This window comes from Cyprinodon tularosa, unplaced genomic scaffold (genome assembly GCF_016077235.1).
Source record: "Cyprinodon tularosa strain WSP-4 unplaced genomic scaffold, ASM1607723v1 ctg80, whole genome shotgun sequence".
In the NCBI taxonomy this organism is placed as follows: Eukaryota; Metazoa; Chordata; class Actinopteri; order Cyprinodontiformes; family Cyprinodontidae; genus Cyprinodon; species Cyprinodon tularosa.
The window spans coordinates 1,272,119-1,288,398 of record NW_024039563.1 but is presented as its reverse complement, the minus strand read 5'-3'; the positions used below and the strand labels follow the sequence as shown (position 1 = coordinate 1,288,398).

At 37.6% G+C, this 16,280-nt stretch overlaps 2 protein-coding genes across 2 annotated transcripts; one reads left to right on the top strand and one right to left on the bottom strand.

Annotated features, from left to right (window-relative positions):
* The first annotated feature begins 3,377 nt into the window (after positions 1-3,377).
* Positions 3,378-6,127, top strand: gjb3 (gap junction protein beta 3). The gene is made up of 2 exons (XM_038271589.1): positions 3,378-3,546; positions 4,200-6,127. The coding sequence occupies exon 2, from the start codon at positions 4,270-4,272 to the stop codon at positions 5,128-5,130; it is 861 nt and encodes a 286-aa protein (XP_038127517.1). The 5' UTR covers positions 3,378-3,546; positions 4,200-4,269; the 3' UTR covers positions 5,131-6,127.
* Positions 6,128-7,898: 1,771 nt separating this feature from the next.
* On the bottom strand, positions 7,899-16,050 carry hmgcl (3-hydroxy-3-methylglutaryl-CoA lyase). Its single transcript, XM_038271587.1, has 9 exons — positions 15,894-16,050; positions 15,597-15,680; positions 13,841-13,948; positions 13,632-13,727; positions 13,361-13,509; positions 13,199-13,262; positions 12,899-13,087; positions 12,679-12,804; positions 7,899-8,624 (listed from the first exon to the last, which is right to left on the bottom strand). Exons 1-9 carry the CDS (start codon positions 15,990-15,992, stop codon positions 8,523-8,525), a joined length of 1,017 nt encoding a protein of 338 aa, XP_038127515.1. The 5' UTR covers positions 15,993-16,050; the 3' UTR covers positions 7,899-8,522.
* Between the last annotated feature and the right edge of the window lie 230 nt (positions 16,051-16,280).

The window sequence follows — 16,280 nt, the reverse complement described above, 5'->3', positions numbered from 1 at the left end:
GCACGGTAAAGCATGTCCTCCCTTTGCGTGCATAGTCGATCAAGAATGTTGGGACACATAGGCTAAGGCTATCCTGTTCCTGGAAATCTAAACCGTCAAACCATTATTCTGAGTGACGGCTTTTAGATAACAGAAACAGAAACAGCTTGAAATCTTGCTTACATCCAAATGTGAAAGTCAGATAAAACGTTAAGTGTCAATTTATATTTTATTTTCCCTTCTTACAAATAGAACCTGTTTCGTAAGTTCAAACAGTAATGAATAAAACATACAGATCATGTCAATAACCATCAAACCAAATGTTTGTTTTGATTATGCCCATTTTTTTAATTAACAGAATATAAAAAAACTGCTTTAAAACATACTTATTATTTCACATACATTTCTGTATCAGTTTTTATTTATATATTCTTATAACTCATGTTTTTCTTAATATTAAGAAAATAATTCTATTTAACGGCTATGAAGGGGCACAAAACATCAGTGTGTGTGTGTAATTAATCTATGAAATGTTGCACTTGATGATTGGTGATTCGAGTTAGTGAAATGAATTAACTTCTCAGCAATGTTCTAGTTTATATAACTTCATAAAACAAAGAAGACATAGGAAACTTTCTCTCTCATTGGGAATTGTGACTCTGCTTCATCTTGTCTTCCATTTTTACTAAGATGTTTGTATCTCCTACGTTTAATGGTGAAAAGGGAGAAATAACCTGAGGACTTCTCAGGTCTTTTGGTTTAAATCGACCCTACATCCCTTGAGCCAAACAATGAGAGGCAGCTTTAATTTCTTATGCTTCATTATTTGGAACAAACTCCAAGAAAAGTGCAAACATGCTGAAGACCTAAAGGTTGATAAATCAAGATTAAACCCTATTTGATGTGTCATTTGAACTGTTCTGGAATGATCTCCCTAGACCTGCACCTTTACTTTCACTTTTATAACTTCTTTAAAAACGAGTTTTTTTATTCTTGGGTTTATCTTAGTTAGTTAAAGCTACAGTGTGTAATAATTACAGGGATATACAGTCAGAAATGTTATATATTATACATAACTATGTTATTTATCATCATCTACGAGCTCAGCCTCTTAACCTTAATATTTGCGCTGCCTTAGAATTCGTTATTTATAATTACATAGGAGCGGGTCTCGCAGCCATGGAGGCAGACATCTTTGCACTACGGCAGCGCAGAGCCAACAAACTAGCGATTGCGAGATCGCGAAAGTAACTACGGCAAGTTGAGACAGATGAACTGAGACGGTACTGAACAATAGATGGCAGTATTATGCCTGAGAATACTATCTGTAAATTTATCTATGTAAACAAACCTCATCACTTGAGAAGGTAGGTGATGCGGACGTCGTGGAAGACATTTTGTCCCGTAACGCCCGCCGTACTGTTGGGGGGGAGAAGCGGTGGGGGGGAGATGTTCATGTTGCTGCGGTCTGCAGTCTGGACGTTAGATGTCGCTAAAAATTACACACTGTAGCTTTAAATAACATGATGCTGTAATTTTGCAAATCTCTAATGTTGCTGCTATTTTCAAATATCCATTACTGTAGAAATGTCCATAGCTGTATATTGGTTATTTATTCTCCACAGTTGCACAGGAGCACGGTTATATATTGTTAAAATATATTATTGTTTATCTTTTAACTCTTCACTATTATGTTATTCTTATACATTTTTCTAAGGTCCATATTTGTGTGACCATTTTTCTATAATCTTTTTGCTGCTGTAAAAAACAGAATTTCCCCATTGTGGGACAATAAAGGGATTTCCTATTCTATTCTATTCTATTATCTTATTGTTTTTCTAATGTGCAGTTTTTATAGTTTATTTTCTTTGCCTTTTTATGTTGCATGAGGTTTTTTTCCTACTGCCAATTACGCGCATTGATTATGCAGTTGAATGCTTTCTTTTGCATGTAAAGCTCTGAATGTCCTGTTACTGAAATGCCCTTTGATCAAACCTTCTAGTAATTGAATAAAAAGGAATACTAACTTTATGGGATTTGTCATCTGAGTTAAAAATCCAAAATGCATTAATATATTTAAAAAAAGTTTATTTGGACTTCTGGTCATTTCTATCTCCGCAACATCATGTCACTTAATCATGCCACAAACTCTGCATCACACTGAGAACCAAAAATACTGCATATTTGCACCATATATATTTGATGCTCTGAACTTCCATATCAATGTGTTTTTTTTGTACCGTGTTTTTTTTCTCCCACACTGTTTACATTTGATCACTGCTGCACTTTATGGAATGGAAATGTTAATTTAATTCAATTCAATTCAGTTTATTGATTCAGCACCAACTCACAACACATGTCATCTCAAGGCACGTTACAGTTCACCGGATCATACAAATTGATTAAAAGTTTTCTATCTAAGAAAAACCAGTTGATTGCATCGACTCATTGACTCGACTAGTGACTAGTGACAGTGGAGAGGAAAAACTCAGTTTTAACAGGAAGAAACCTCTAGCAGAACCAGGAACCAGTGAGTGGCCATCTGCTGAGGCCGACTGGGGTTCAAGGAGACAGAAGCAGAGATATAAAAAGCAACTGCAGAAGGCGGCCCCATCCAGGAAACACACAGCCAGGCAGAAGAGAGCACATCCAGCCAGTCAAAGTCAGAGAAGCAGGACTACACTGAAAAACTGGCCGATCTCGAACATCTATAAACAAAGGTTATGAAAGCAGCAGCAAAGCTGATATTTCTCTCCAGGATGGAGTCACAGCCAAACAGGAAAATACGAGGCAAAGATACTATGAGAAAAAGAAAAGAGCATAAAGTTAGAGATTGAACTAACAGATTTTGCAGAGTGGGAGAATAGAGATAGAATGAAACAGAATGATGAAAAAGGGGTCCCTATGTCCTCCAGAAGTCTAAGCATAGCAGCATAACTATAGAGATAGCTCAGGATAACCTGACCCTCTCTAACTATAAGCTTTATCAAAAAGGAAAGTTTTAAAACTAGCCTTAAAATAGAGTGTCTGCCTCATGGACTAAAACTGGTTGTTGATTCCACAGGAGAGGAGCCTGATAACTAAAATATCTGCCTCTTATTCTACTTTTAGAAATTCTAGGAAACAATTTTACCAGTTTACTGTCCGAAAAGCTGTACTAAACGAAATATCGTTTTGTATACCCTACAGCATACAAAAGTTGTCTAAGAAAACCACACATGCTCCTCAGGTAAACCTGATGCTAAAAGTAAATAATGATGCAGATTGTATTTTTTATAATAAAACAATATTATAAAAAGGAACATATGAAGTTGCGTTTTTCTTTGAGGGTGGTGAGGAGGAGGCTCTTTCAGAGAGGGAGGGAGGAGAGGAACATCTGGGGTAGCACAAGTCTTTCTCCTTAACCACACCCACGGGAACATTTCTGCGCTCTGCGCTCCTTTACCTGTCCACGGGAGCCAAATCTGTGCGCCAAGAGATCGAAACGAATTGGAAGTAAGAGGGAATAAAAGCGGAATAAATAAACTGCTGACCCTGTTGATAAAATATGGATTAAAATATCTGAAAGTAAGTAAGACATGTCTTTGCTGCTTTAAAATGGGGGTTTGGTAATGTTCCAGTTTGCGTTTCAGCTTGAGAGATGAAATCTTGGGGTTCTTAGGTCGAAATTAACCAGCTGTAAGGAGATGAGAGGGATTATTTATGATAAAGAAAATAAAACTAATGTTTCAGAACGATCCGTCCTTATAAAGTATGTCACCATAACGCGGAACATTTGTGCGTAAAAGCGACTTCTTCAAATGTCCATTTTTTCTTTTTCACATTGTTTCATGATTCGATAATAGTGTTTTTCAACTTTAAAATGATTAAGAAAAGAAGAGTTGCATGTTTTGGTCTTATTGTGAAAGCTTTGTGTAAAATGTCTAAAAGAATGAGGACTAAGCAGTGAACAAACAGTTTGTGGGTGTGTTAAAAAAGTTGGTTTAACTCGTTTCCCTTTGTTAGCTGTTAGGTCACAGGCCTTCACATGACTGTGATTTTAGAAACAGTCTGTTTTAATCCGATTAACACAACAGTAGTTAGAGATGTTTATGTTTTCTGTAAATGTTTTAATTATGACTTATTGATATATTTTCACCCCATTTGAAAGATTTAAATGTGAAATCTCCACTGACTCCAGACACATGGTCACTTTTTTTGTTGTAATTTTTCCTTTCCAGGTCTGAGGAAAAACTGTAACCATCAAGAGAAGATTCAACATCAAAAGATATTTGATTTCTAATCAGCAGCATGGACTGGAAGACCTTCCAAGCCCTCCTCAGCGGAGTGAACAAGTACTCCACTGCGTTTGGACGGATATGGCTGTCTGTGGTGTTCGTGTTCAGGGTGATGGTGTACGTGGTGGCAGCTGAGCGTGTTTGGGGCGACGACCAAAAGGACTTTGACTGCAACACCAAGCAGCCTGGCTGTGCCAACGTCTGCTACGATCACTTCTTCCCCATTTCCCACATCCGCCTCTGGGCCCTGCAGCTCATCTTCATCTCCTGCCCTTCCTTCATGGTGGTCATGCATGTGGCGTACCGTGATGACCGAGAGCGAAAACACAGGGCCAAATTTGGAGAAGACTGCAAGCTGTATGGAAACACTGGCAAGAAACATGGCGGGCTGTGGTGGACCTATCTGATCAGCCTTTTTGCCAAAACAACCATCGAGATCGCCTTCCTCTACATCCTGCACCACATCTATGACAGCTTCTACCTGCCAAGGCTGGTCAAGTGCAAAGTGGTGCCCTGTCCCAACGTGGTGGACTGCTACATCGGTCACCCCACAGAGAAGAAGGTCTTCACCTACTTCATGGTAGGGGCCTCCGCCCTCTGCATCATCCTGAACATATGTGAGATCATCTATCTCATCGCCAAGAGAATCGCACGGATCGCAAACAAGATGAAAAGGCGCAATCGCCACCTGGCGGTACTTCATGAAGACTACACGGACGACAACTTTAACAATTACAACAGGGCCGTACCTAAAAACAATCTGGAGGACAAACCTCCGTCCTTCAGGAATGTCTGCCAGCAGCCGTACCGCGTACAGGCACTCAGGACAGATCCAAAAATACGGGCCTCTGCTCCAAACTTGTCCCTTACATGATCACGACTAAAGTCAAGATGAAAGCACAGGAGCTGGGAATGACTCGGGAAAGTGTCTTGATTGCAGGTCCACAAACTTCAAAAAGACTCAGACCTGTGAGTCAAACTGCAGAATGTCTCACAGCCTGGAAGCTGAGTCATCGGTACTGGATTCATTGTGATATTGTGTGCACATCTAAATCTCTCATGGAAACTTTTGAACTTTGGTTTCCAAGTCAACCTCCACAATATTTACAAGTCAGCTGTAAAATTTAAGTTTGATTTTTGGTATGTGGTCGTCCTTTTCGGATACAGTAAATATCTGAGTATCATTTCTACTGACATACTTAAAAAAAAAAACATAAAATAAGCAGTGAAGCTGTTCTTCTGATCTGAATTCTAATATAGGGCGCAGGAATGCGTCACAAAAAGAGCAGACACACCTGGTAGAGATACTCCCCAGACCTGCTGGTATCTCCAATGGTGTGTTGGAGCAGGATAATAAAGGGTTTATTTATCCATTAAGAATATATATTTTTGTAAATTCAGTTTACAGTCAAGTTATAGATTTAGTTTCCAAACTTCATTTAAAAAGTGGAAAACTAAACCTCATAAGTGTTGCTGCCTCAGAGCTCCTATATAAAGTATCTGAAAGTGTCCAGAGATTAGTTCTTCTTTTTCTCTACAGTAAAAAATCAAACACTCAAACAAGGTGCATCATTTTTTTGTTTGTAATTTATCTTCTTGCTGTCTCTCAGGTTGTGTCGCTTAGACTCCTTGTGTTTTGACATGCTTGTACACAATGTTCTCTGATCCAAGACTTCTGTTGGTTGAAATCAATCCAAAGGAATGTTGCTGTTTAATTCTGTGGGTTGTACTGAATCACTTTGGGACTAAAACTGGACAGACCTGGATGCAACTCGTGGAACCGTAACGGTCCAACCGGGACGACATGTGGAAATCTATCACTGCAGCTGTTGATATTTCTCATTTTCTATAAAATTGGAAATACATGAAAAGAATGTGTCTTTGCTGTGTTTGATTTAAGATTCATTGTTAAATACAAGAAGAGAAAATATAAGAAAACATTTTGGTTCTCCCAGAGCTGCATAATATTAATTTAAGGAGCTGCTCATGTTTTATGATGAATCCTGACATCCCCAACAGTATCAGAGCCAAACATTCAGTTCGCTGTGATCTATTATGAGCCATTCTACATTGTTTTTTAACAGCTGTTATGCACTTCGACAGGTGTTGCAAGAACCTATTGGACTCGACAATCAGGTTTTGAAGCAGTTGAAACATCAACTGAACTTTTTAAGATGTCTTCTTGAAATGGAAAACTTTCCATAGAGATAATAAAGCTGCTCACAATAGTCCCTCAACATATTTTTCCCACTATGATTTCCTTACAAGCATGAGCACATAATACCATCTGCTGTTATTGGTGCCCCTATAAAGCGGGAGATAGTTTTTTTGTTTTTAAACAGATGCATAAGCTCACCCTGGCAAATTATGAAACACCTTAACCCTTTAAAGCCCGATCCAAGAATAAAACAAAACAGAAAATTACTTTTTTTTTTTTTTTTTAAGTCCTTATTTGGCCTTTTAACAAAATATGTAAAAAGAAAAAACAGAAATACATTTTTGATGTTAATAATTTCTTACTATGGGATAAGTCAAGATTATTTTTTGTGTAGTCTTCTGCCCTCTGTTATCAGGTATATCTGATTGTGTACAATAGGATTTTGAGCAAAGTTTTTACCATTAAATTATGCAAAAGGTGTCAGACGCAAAACATTTCAGAAACCGTATGTATCAAATATGATACATTTGGCATTACAGGGTTAAGTTAATTTGCTTTCACAAGCTGGGGGAAAAAAAATCCAACGTTTAGGAAGAATGTTTTATAATCCCTCCTGCCATAATTTCAATTTTTATGAAGAGATAAAATAAAAACCCAAGATCACCTTCGTTATCTTAAAAAAAAAAAAATCTCTATTTTACTTTTTAACTGAAGTAAAATTTACTTTTTACAAAGTCTTATTTTTTTAAGCTTCCTTTAAGTTAATCAAACTTTTACCAAAGTGGATTTAATGTATTCCTAAAGCCGAACTATGTAACATTTTTAATTTTGATAAAGGTGAGTTTTGTTAGGATCTAAAACGTTTTTTTTTATTACTTATTCTGAATCGAAGTTTGAGATCAGAAACACCTTCATTTTGTGACATTGAAGTCATTGCGGCATCATGCATGTAAGAAACATTTAGAGAATTAAAAGGATTTACGTGACAAAAAAAAAAGTAAAAGTTGTGCAATGACTCCTCAGGCGACAGAAACCCTTCATTGTTTTAACTGTAGAGTTGCATTCATTCCAATGCATGCCCATAGTTGGCGCTTGAGGGCCGCTGTCCTGCAGGTATTCCTATTCCTATTAACAGGCTTTTGCTGAACTGCAATCATCAGAATCAGCTGTGCTAAAGCAGAGAAACCTCTAAAACCTGAAGGACAGCAGCGGTCAAGGACTGACTTTGGGCATGCCTGAACTTTGCAGCAGCAGGGGAGGAACCTGAAGTTAAACTTACAGCTTTCACCAGCCACAATTTTTGTTAAATATGCTTTTATATGTAAGGAAGGGAAGAACTAAACCTGTGGAGTGAAAATTCAAATCTAAAGGTATTCATTTAAATTGGCGTAAAATTCTAATTATCTTGTTTAGATTAATGGAATTTTTTTTCTTTTGGAGAATCTACAAAGTGTAAAAGACAACATTTATTTAAAAGCAGGAAATGTGTGTTGCTCTTTATAATTAACAATTACCGGTAGATACAACAGAAAAAGAATTAGATGAATGTGAGGAAAACCTTCAAATGCCAACAGGCCCTTGGGGACCTTGGTTAGTGCATGTCATCTTCATCTTCCATTCATAAAACTTACAACATTTATATCAATATAAATTTACTTTTAATTAAGATAATTCAAATAAATAAGCTAAAACACAAAAAAAAAAAAAAAAAAAGAACGATTACATGCCCCAAACTTCAGACATGACTGTTTCCACTCAGACTTCTTCATCAAATACTATCTGTTCTGACAGTTATTCTAGACTGTTTCTTTCATCATGTATTAAGAAAAAGTCAAATCCTCAATCTTCATATACTGACCATGAAGTAACAGAAGCATAACATGAAAACACATCTGATCATAGGTGAAAGCTTAAAACACAGATTTTGTACAAAGGCACTAATATCTTAGCTTTATCACAGCGCAGAACAACCAAGCTCAGTGAAGTTTAGTGTTAAACAAAAACCTACAGGAGACGTTAAATCAAACTGTGTATTAATAATGTTTAATTTAACAAACGGAGGATCATATGAACTTTAGCTTGTGGAAAAAGGTCCATTTTTTTATTCTCTATAGTTTGCATGTGGCCTGCGCCACCTTAGAGCTGGTCTTCCTGTTGAGGGTTCGGCAGATAAATGCACCGGCATCCATCAGCTTTGAGAGATCCACTCCCTGAGGGGGGAACACAGTCACATGATAAATGAATTGATTAAAAAGTGTGGAAAAGTTCCTTTTTTTTTAAAAAGCCTACATGCAGATTAACAGTTTAAGCAGACTGGGTCAAGACAGCACCAAACGAGAGCAGAGTTCATTCATTGGCAGAAAGTGAAAATGATTTAACTGCAAAACAATAAACAATAATAAGGATAATTTTTGTTTCCCAAAACATATATATCAGGGTTGTTTTTCTAATGTCCATCGATACCAATAAGAAAACTACCAGGAAAATAATACAGGTCACATGAAGAGTTAATGAAATGTTTATCTTAATTTACTCTGATCTGTGATTGGCCGATCAAATATTGAAAACTCTATTGAAAATATTTTCTCCTGTTCATACAGGATAAAAGAATAAATAAGATCAAGTTTTTGGGATTGTGAATGCAAAAATCAAACAAAAATCAAACTAAAAGAAAATCTGTTAAAAACAGTCTAAGCCTATACCTCTATTTAAGGAACCTGAAGAATAAGCAAGGTTTGCAATTTTGCATTTAATCATTATAGAAAAGTCAATTTCACCCTGGAAGATGCAGGGACATCAGTATGTTCAGAGTAAAGTGAATGTTACAACAATCTGAACTGCCAACTAAAAAAGAAGAGTTTTTTCCAAAACTGAAACCTTTAAGATTATTTTAATCTTTAGTTTAAGATGCTGAGAATCCAAACGTCTTCAGGAAAAAAGCTTTAAGGTTGGATGAGACAAAGACTAAACCCTTTAACCACAATTACAAAAACTACGCTTTGAGAAAGCAAGGTAAGAATGTGACTTACAGGTGCTGGTCATAAAATTAGAATATCATGAAAAAATAGATTGATTTCAGTAATTCCATTTAAAAAGTGAAACTTGTATATTATATTCATACATTACATACAAACTCATATATTTCAGATGTTTATTTTGTTTAATTTTGATGATTACAAATGACAACAAATGAAAATCTCAAATTCATCATATCAGAAAATTAGAATATTACTGAAGACCAATAAAAACAAAGGATTTATAGAAATGTTGGCCAACTGAAAAGTATGAACATGAAAAGTATGAGCATGTACAGCACTCAGTATTTAGTTGGGCCTCCTTTGGCCTGTATTACTGCAGCAATGCGGCGTGGCATGGAGTCGATCAGTCTGTGGCACTGCTCAGGTGTTATGATAGCCCAGGTTGCTCTAATAGTGGCTTTTAGCTCTTCTGAATTGTTGGGTCTGGGGTATTGCATCTTCTTCTTCACAATACCCCATAGATTTTCTATGGGGTTTAGGTCAGGAGAGTTTGCTGGCCAATTAAGAACAGGGATACCATGGTCCTTCAACCAGGTACTGGTAGCTTTGGCACTGTGTGCAGGTGCCAAGTCCTGTTGGAAAATGAAATCTGCATCTCCAAAAAGTTGGTCAGCTGCAGGAAGCATGAAGTGCTCTAAAACTTCCTGGTATGTGGCTGCGTTGACCCTGGACCTCAGAAAACACAATGGACCAACACCAGCAGATGACATGGCACCCCAAACCATCACTGACTGTGGAAACTTTACACTGGACTTCAAGCAACTTGGATGAAGTGCCTCTCTTCTTTTCCTCCAGACTCTGGGACCTTGATTTCCAAAGGAAATGCAAAATTTACTTTCATCAGAGAACATGACTTTGGACCACTCACCAGCAGTCCAGTCCTGTTTCTCTTTAGCCCAGGCAAGACGCTTCTGACGCTGTCTGTGGTTCAAGAGTGGCTTGACACAAGGAATGCGACAGCAGAAACCCATGTCTTTCATACGTCTGTGTGTGGTGGTTCTTGAAGCACTCACTCCAGCTGCAGTCCACTCTTTGTGAATCTCCCCCACATTTTTGAAGGGGTTTTGTTTCACAATCCTCTCCAGGGTGCGGTTATCTCTCTTGCTTGTACACTTTTTTCGACCACATCTTTTCCTCCCCTTCGCCTCTCTATTAATGTGCTTGGACACTGAGCTCTGTGAACAGCCAGCCTCTTTAGCGATGACCTTTTGTGTCTTTCCCTCCTTGTGCAAGGTGTCGATGGTCGTCTTTTGGACAACTGTCAAGTCAGCAGTCTTCCCCATGATTGTGTAGCCTATAGAACTAGACTGAAAGACCATTTAAAGGCTTTTGCAGGTGGTTTGAGTTAATTAGCTGATTAGAGTGTGGCACCAGGGGCCATCAATTTTGAACCTTTTCACAATATTCTAATTTTCTGATATGATGAATTTGAGATTTTCATTTGTTGTCATTTGTAATCATCAAAATTAAACAAAATAAACATCTGAAATATATGAGTTTGTATGTAATGTATGAATATAATATACAAGTTTCACTTTTTAAATGGAATTACTGAAATCAATCTACTTTTTCATGATATTCTAATTTTATGACCAGCACCTGTATGTTAATCCAAGCTGTATCAGGGATTACGACCTGTTGATTGCTCAGATTACATACCATCTCCACGTAAAGTGTGAAACTGTAATTCAACAAATTAGGCCAGATTATAATGACTGTAATGAAATATCGCAATTAAGCTGGTCTGACGACCTGAACAGAAAGCTGACACTTGGTCTGAGCAGAATTGTAATCAACCTCTGTGGTATTAGGATCACATCGACAAAACAGGCTTAAATCAGAGGCGACTGCAGTTTTACTCCGTTTTTTTGAAAATGTTTCAAAACTTCATCATATTTGTCAGTTCTTTCATTCGTTTAATTAGTTGTTGTTTGGTTTCCTTCAATGTAGGAATCCGAGCACTCCGAGCTATATTAGGCCAGATAAAATTAACCATGTCGGCATCTAACTTGGAATGTGCTTAGGAGGATGTGCCTCCAGGTGATTGAAAACATCATACTTCAACTGCAGGTTGCTCTACTGACAGCTGACAGAGCTAATGAAGACTTCTGGATAAGTGTCAAAATGTGTGAAAGTCTGTCTGCCGCTTTGTGGTCGACATGACCTGGATGACAGAGAATTTACACAAGCACAAAGGAATGTTTCAATGTGCGATTAAAGCTAATGGAGAGTGGTTGGGAGACTGGAAATATCCTTTCCTCAATCTAGCTTGATATTTATGGACTACAATTTAAAAAATCTGCATCAAAAATCCAACCAATCAAATAGACTATACATTTTTTATATAGAAAGAGTGATCAAACACATGTTTATTAATGGCAACAGAAATGTGTAGGGAGGTGAAACTTCCTATAGAACATTTATCCAAATATATTAACACTTTCAAACCTGTGAAACAAAATCTAGTAAAAAATAAATAAATAAATAAATAAAATCGGTTAAAAGCTATCCTGAGCTATCTCTATAGTTATGCTGCTATAGGCTTAGACTGCTGGAGGACATAGGGACCCCTATTTCATCCTTTTGCTGCATTCTATCTCATTTCTCCAACTCTGCAGAATCTGTTAGTTCAATCTCTAGCATTCTGCTCTCTCTGTTTTTTCTCATAGTATCTTCGCCTCGTCTGTTCCGGTTTGGCTGTGACTCCATCCTGGAGAGAAATATCAGCTGTGCTGCTGCCATCAACACCTTTGTTTGTAGATGTTGGAGATCAGCCTGTTTTTCAGTGTAGTCCTGTTTCTCTTACTGTGACTAACTGGATGTGCTCTCTTCATCTTCTGACATGGGAGCTGGCAACAGTTACTTTTTGTATCTCTGCTTCTGTCTCCTTGAAACCCTGTTAAAAGGGATTTTTCCTCTCCACTGTTGCTACAAGCATGCTTAGTGTGAGCGATTGCATTCGAATCAATGAGTCGATGCAATCAACTGGTTTTCCTTAGATAGAAAACTTTGAATCAATTCTTATGGTTTGGTGAACAGTAAAGTGCCTTGAGATGACGTGTTGTGAATTGGTGCTATATAAATAAACTGAATTGAATTAAAAGATGTGAATATACTTGATATAAGCCTTAGAAAATAACAAAACAACAACAAAAGTGGTTTTAGTTGTGCCCTATTAATCAACTCCAAAGAAAATACACAGTATATTTAGAAATTGGTTTCTCACGGTTTGAATCCCAAGTCCATGCAGCATATAAACAACATCCTCAGTAGCTACATTTCCAGAGGCCCCCTGAGCGTATGGACAGCCACCAAGTCCAGCTACTGAAGAGTCCACCACGCTGATCCCCATCTGAAAAAAAACACAGAATTACCCCACAGTTAACTCTGCAGTCACTTTTATAAAAACTCTCTTTGCAGGTTCAGACACATGAACTTAACCTGACCTGTAAGGCAATGAGGATGTTAGCCAGCGCCTGGCCATAAGTGTCGTGGCAGTGCACAGCCAAAGCACTGACTGGCACCTCTTTGGTTACAGCTTCTAACATTTTAGTCATACTTCCAGGAGTCCCCACTCCAATAGTGTCACCCAAAGAGATCTCGTAACAACCCATTGAGTACAAGCGCTTGGCTACCTGCAGGACAGGAAAAACAAACATCCTAAATGCTCTGCATCTGATTGTTTTGCAAACAATGATGAATTACTTATTGACTAAAATAATTTCATGTTATAATCCAGGACTTACATGTGCAACTTTTTCAGGTGCCACATGTCCTTCATACGGACATCCAACAACACACGAGACATAACTGTAATGACAAAAAAAAATGGATGAAAGAGTTTAAGAACAGGCCCAAATTATTTAAAGGTTACTGGAGGAGAGTGAAGAGGAGGCTGTGAGTCATACCCTCGAACTGGCACAGCAGCTTCCTTCGCTGCCTTCATGACCTCCTTGAAGCGTTGTAAACTCTCTTCCACAGAGCAGTTTATGTTCTTCTTACTAAACAGTTCAGACGCAGCACCAAATATGGCTACCTCTGAAGCTCCTGCCTTTAGCTACAACGGAAGAGCACAAAAAAAACAACAACATTTTGAACCCCCACTTGCAGCATTTAAGCTTCAACAATAGTAACATATTTTAAGGTAGAGGAGGAACTACAAGAATGTGGAGCACTCACAGCAGCTTGGAAACCTTTCAGGTTGGGGGTGAGGACTGGATAGGACACTCCTGGTTTCTTACTGATACAATTCATCACTTCCACCTGATCTGCCATCTTATGAACAAAAAAAAGAAAAAAAAGAAACGCCAGTTAACATTTAAGAAACGAAGCCCAAATCATTCCTACGATCTACAGTTTCAGAGCACAGCGTATCACAAAACACGTACCTGAGGAACCCATTTAGGAGACACAAAGCTGGTTGCCTCAATGACTGGGAGTCCAGATTCAGTCAACATGTTAATTAAATGAATTTTTGCCTCTGTTGGAACGATGGTCTGAAAGACAAAACAACAAAACAAGTAAATGACAAATAGTTGATAAATAATGCTGACTACACCGCAAAAAACGATGTAGAAATAAGTCAAAATGTCTTAAATAAGTGTATTTACCCTTAATTTGAGGAGGTATAAAAGATGATTTGACAACGGAATTAGGATTTTTACTTTTAAAAAATACGGTAATTAGATAATATACACTTGCAATAAGACAATTAAATCGTTTTTTTTTTTTATTTTAAATGTAAATTGTCTTGTTCCACTGGCAAAGTATCTCACTTTCCTCCTCAATTCCAGAAAAAAATGCCCTTATTTTAAGAAAAAATTACTTTTCTAGATTTCAAATGTTTTCTCAAATGGATAGAATGTTGTTAGAAATAAAATCCTATGTGGTTTCATGGAAACAAAGTTTGTTTTTAAGTCAAAAGGTCAGATTAAAATAAAGAATAAAAACATAAAGACAGAAACAATAAAAATAACCTGCATGTATTTGTAAAACAAAATCTGAGACATAACTCATAACCGTGGTAGGATTGCACTACTTTTTTATAAAACTAAATGGAGCCTGAAGAAACTGATTGCTCTCCTACATCCACCTACGACACAGCCAATCAGGTTTGAACCAAACTTCCATGAAAGCCCATCAGCATCCAAAGTTCATCTTAAAAGGCTTCCAATCCTTAACTGGTCTGCTCCTGTGCGCAGGCGGAGGATGCTCTGTGTGACTTAATTCAGATGACCCCGTTTCATCCCACCTCCAGACCCTCCTCCAAAATTGTTGCTAAAACTTTATCAGAATTTCATTCCTCCCAGACTCTTAATGCATTCCTCGTCTCATTTCAACCGTTCCGGCAGAAGAACGCCATGTTGAGCCTGGATCTGCCAAAGGTGTCTTCCCAACGGGGAGTTTTTCCTCTTCCATGTCGCTTTATGATTGCTCATCATGGAAAGGTTCTCTCAACCTGTGTTATCCAAACTGGACTTCCATCTTCCAGGTCCCTGAGTGAAGCTCTAGTGTATCAGCTCACACAATCCACTGGATCTCCCCATAAAGCTCAGCAGACCGTCTCACTAACCAGCAGTCTACAGACTGACCAACTTAATCCATCACCACTCTACCACCAGTTTCAGGCCTGGGGGGGGAAACGTCCCTATTCTTTACTCCTGTTAATGCATATCTATCAAAATTCAGCACTGTGTTTCCTGCCGAGGTCTGAGCACCAAAGACTAAAGTAATTGTATCAATATATTTCTTCTAATTGTCTTTTCTCTTCGTGTGAGTTTTTCAGATTGTAATACATATGAAACATCAAATATGAAAAAAAAAACTAACAGAGGTGCCCACTAAAGCTCAGAATAGACAGACTATGTATGTATGTAATTACACAAAGGTTTTAAGGAAATCATAATGATCCAGCTTGTGTAAAGTCATAGTTGTTGTTTTGTTGTCATTTCTATTTAAAGCCAAAAATACATAAATGTGTCTGTATTCGTTTCTTTATATTAAGCTCCTGAAAGAAGTAAACCAATCAGAAAGCACCTGCTTCACCTAAACTTTGATGGTTAAAAATATATTTCAAATTGTAATTATTATTACATAACATAGTTTTATTTATACTGGATGTTGAATAAATCATGTTATATTCACCTTTTCATTTTGAAGACCATCTCTCGGGCCCACCTCCACGATTTTCACCTTTCCTGGTAGAGAGTGAGCAGCTCTAACGGAAGCCTAAAAACAAGGAAACACACATAAAACCACCAAGCAACAGCTGGTAAAAAGAAAAACTACCGAATGGTGGAGTTTCTTTTAGGTTTACTGGACAAAATTAGCTTAAAGTTGAAAGCTAACAGAAACATTTAGCTCATTTTTTTTTTTTTTTTGTGGCGCTAAATACAAACGTTCATTTCAACCTACGACAAGATAAAACACAAAATAACTCACCGTTTTCTCCTTTGCCACGGAGCTGAACCCTAAATACTGTTGGCCCATTCCTAATCTTAAAGTGCATCTGTTTACAAATCTCACAACAACAGCAGCCATTATTAGCTGGCTAGCAACAGCAGCACTTCTTACTTCCTGGTCGCTTCTCTAACGGAGAATGCGCGGGCGACACCTACTGGTAAAACCTGGAAGTGGAAAAAAATAGCAGCTTGGAGATACAGTTTTAAGAAGTCAAGTTTTCTGTGTATAAGGAAGAAGATTAGGGCCACTGAAAAAAAAATGAAAAAAGATAACAGATTTTTTTTTTTATTTCAGTAAAATATGAGAAAAAGACAGAATTCTGACTTTTTTCTCAGAATTCTTATTTTAATCTCAGAATTATCTTCC

What these genes read in the sequence shown, in the direction of transcription:
- gjb3 (XM_038271589.1), top strand. Translation starts at nt 4,270, where the DNA reads ATGGACTGGAAGACCTTCCAAGCCCTCCTCAGCGGAGTGAACAAGTAC.
- hmgcl (XM_038271587.1), bottom strand. Translation starts at nt 15,992, where the DNA reads ATGGCTGCTGTTGTTGTGAGATTTGTAAACAGATGCACTTTAAGATTA. An exon ending in TGAAAGGTTTCCAAGCTGCT is followed by an intron (nt 13,510 to 13,631) that starts GTGAGTGCTCCA and finishes CTTCCGTTGTAG; the next exon opens with CTAAAGGCAGGAGCTTCAGA. An exon ending in GCTGCTGTGCCAGTTCGAGG is followed by an intron (nt 13,263 to 13,360) that starts GTATGACTCACA and finishes TTGTCATTACAG; the next exon opens with TTATGTCTCGTGTGTTGTTG.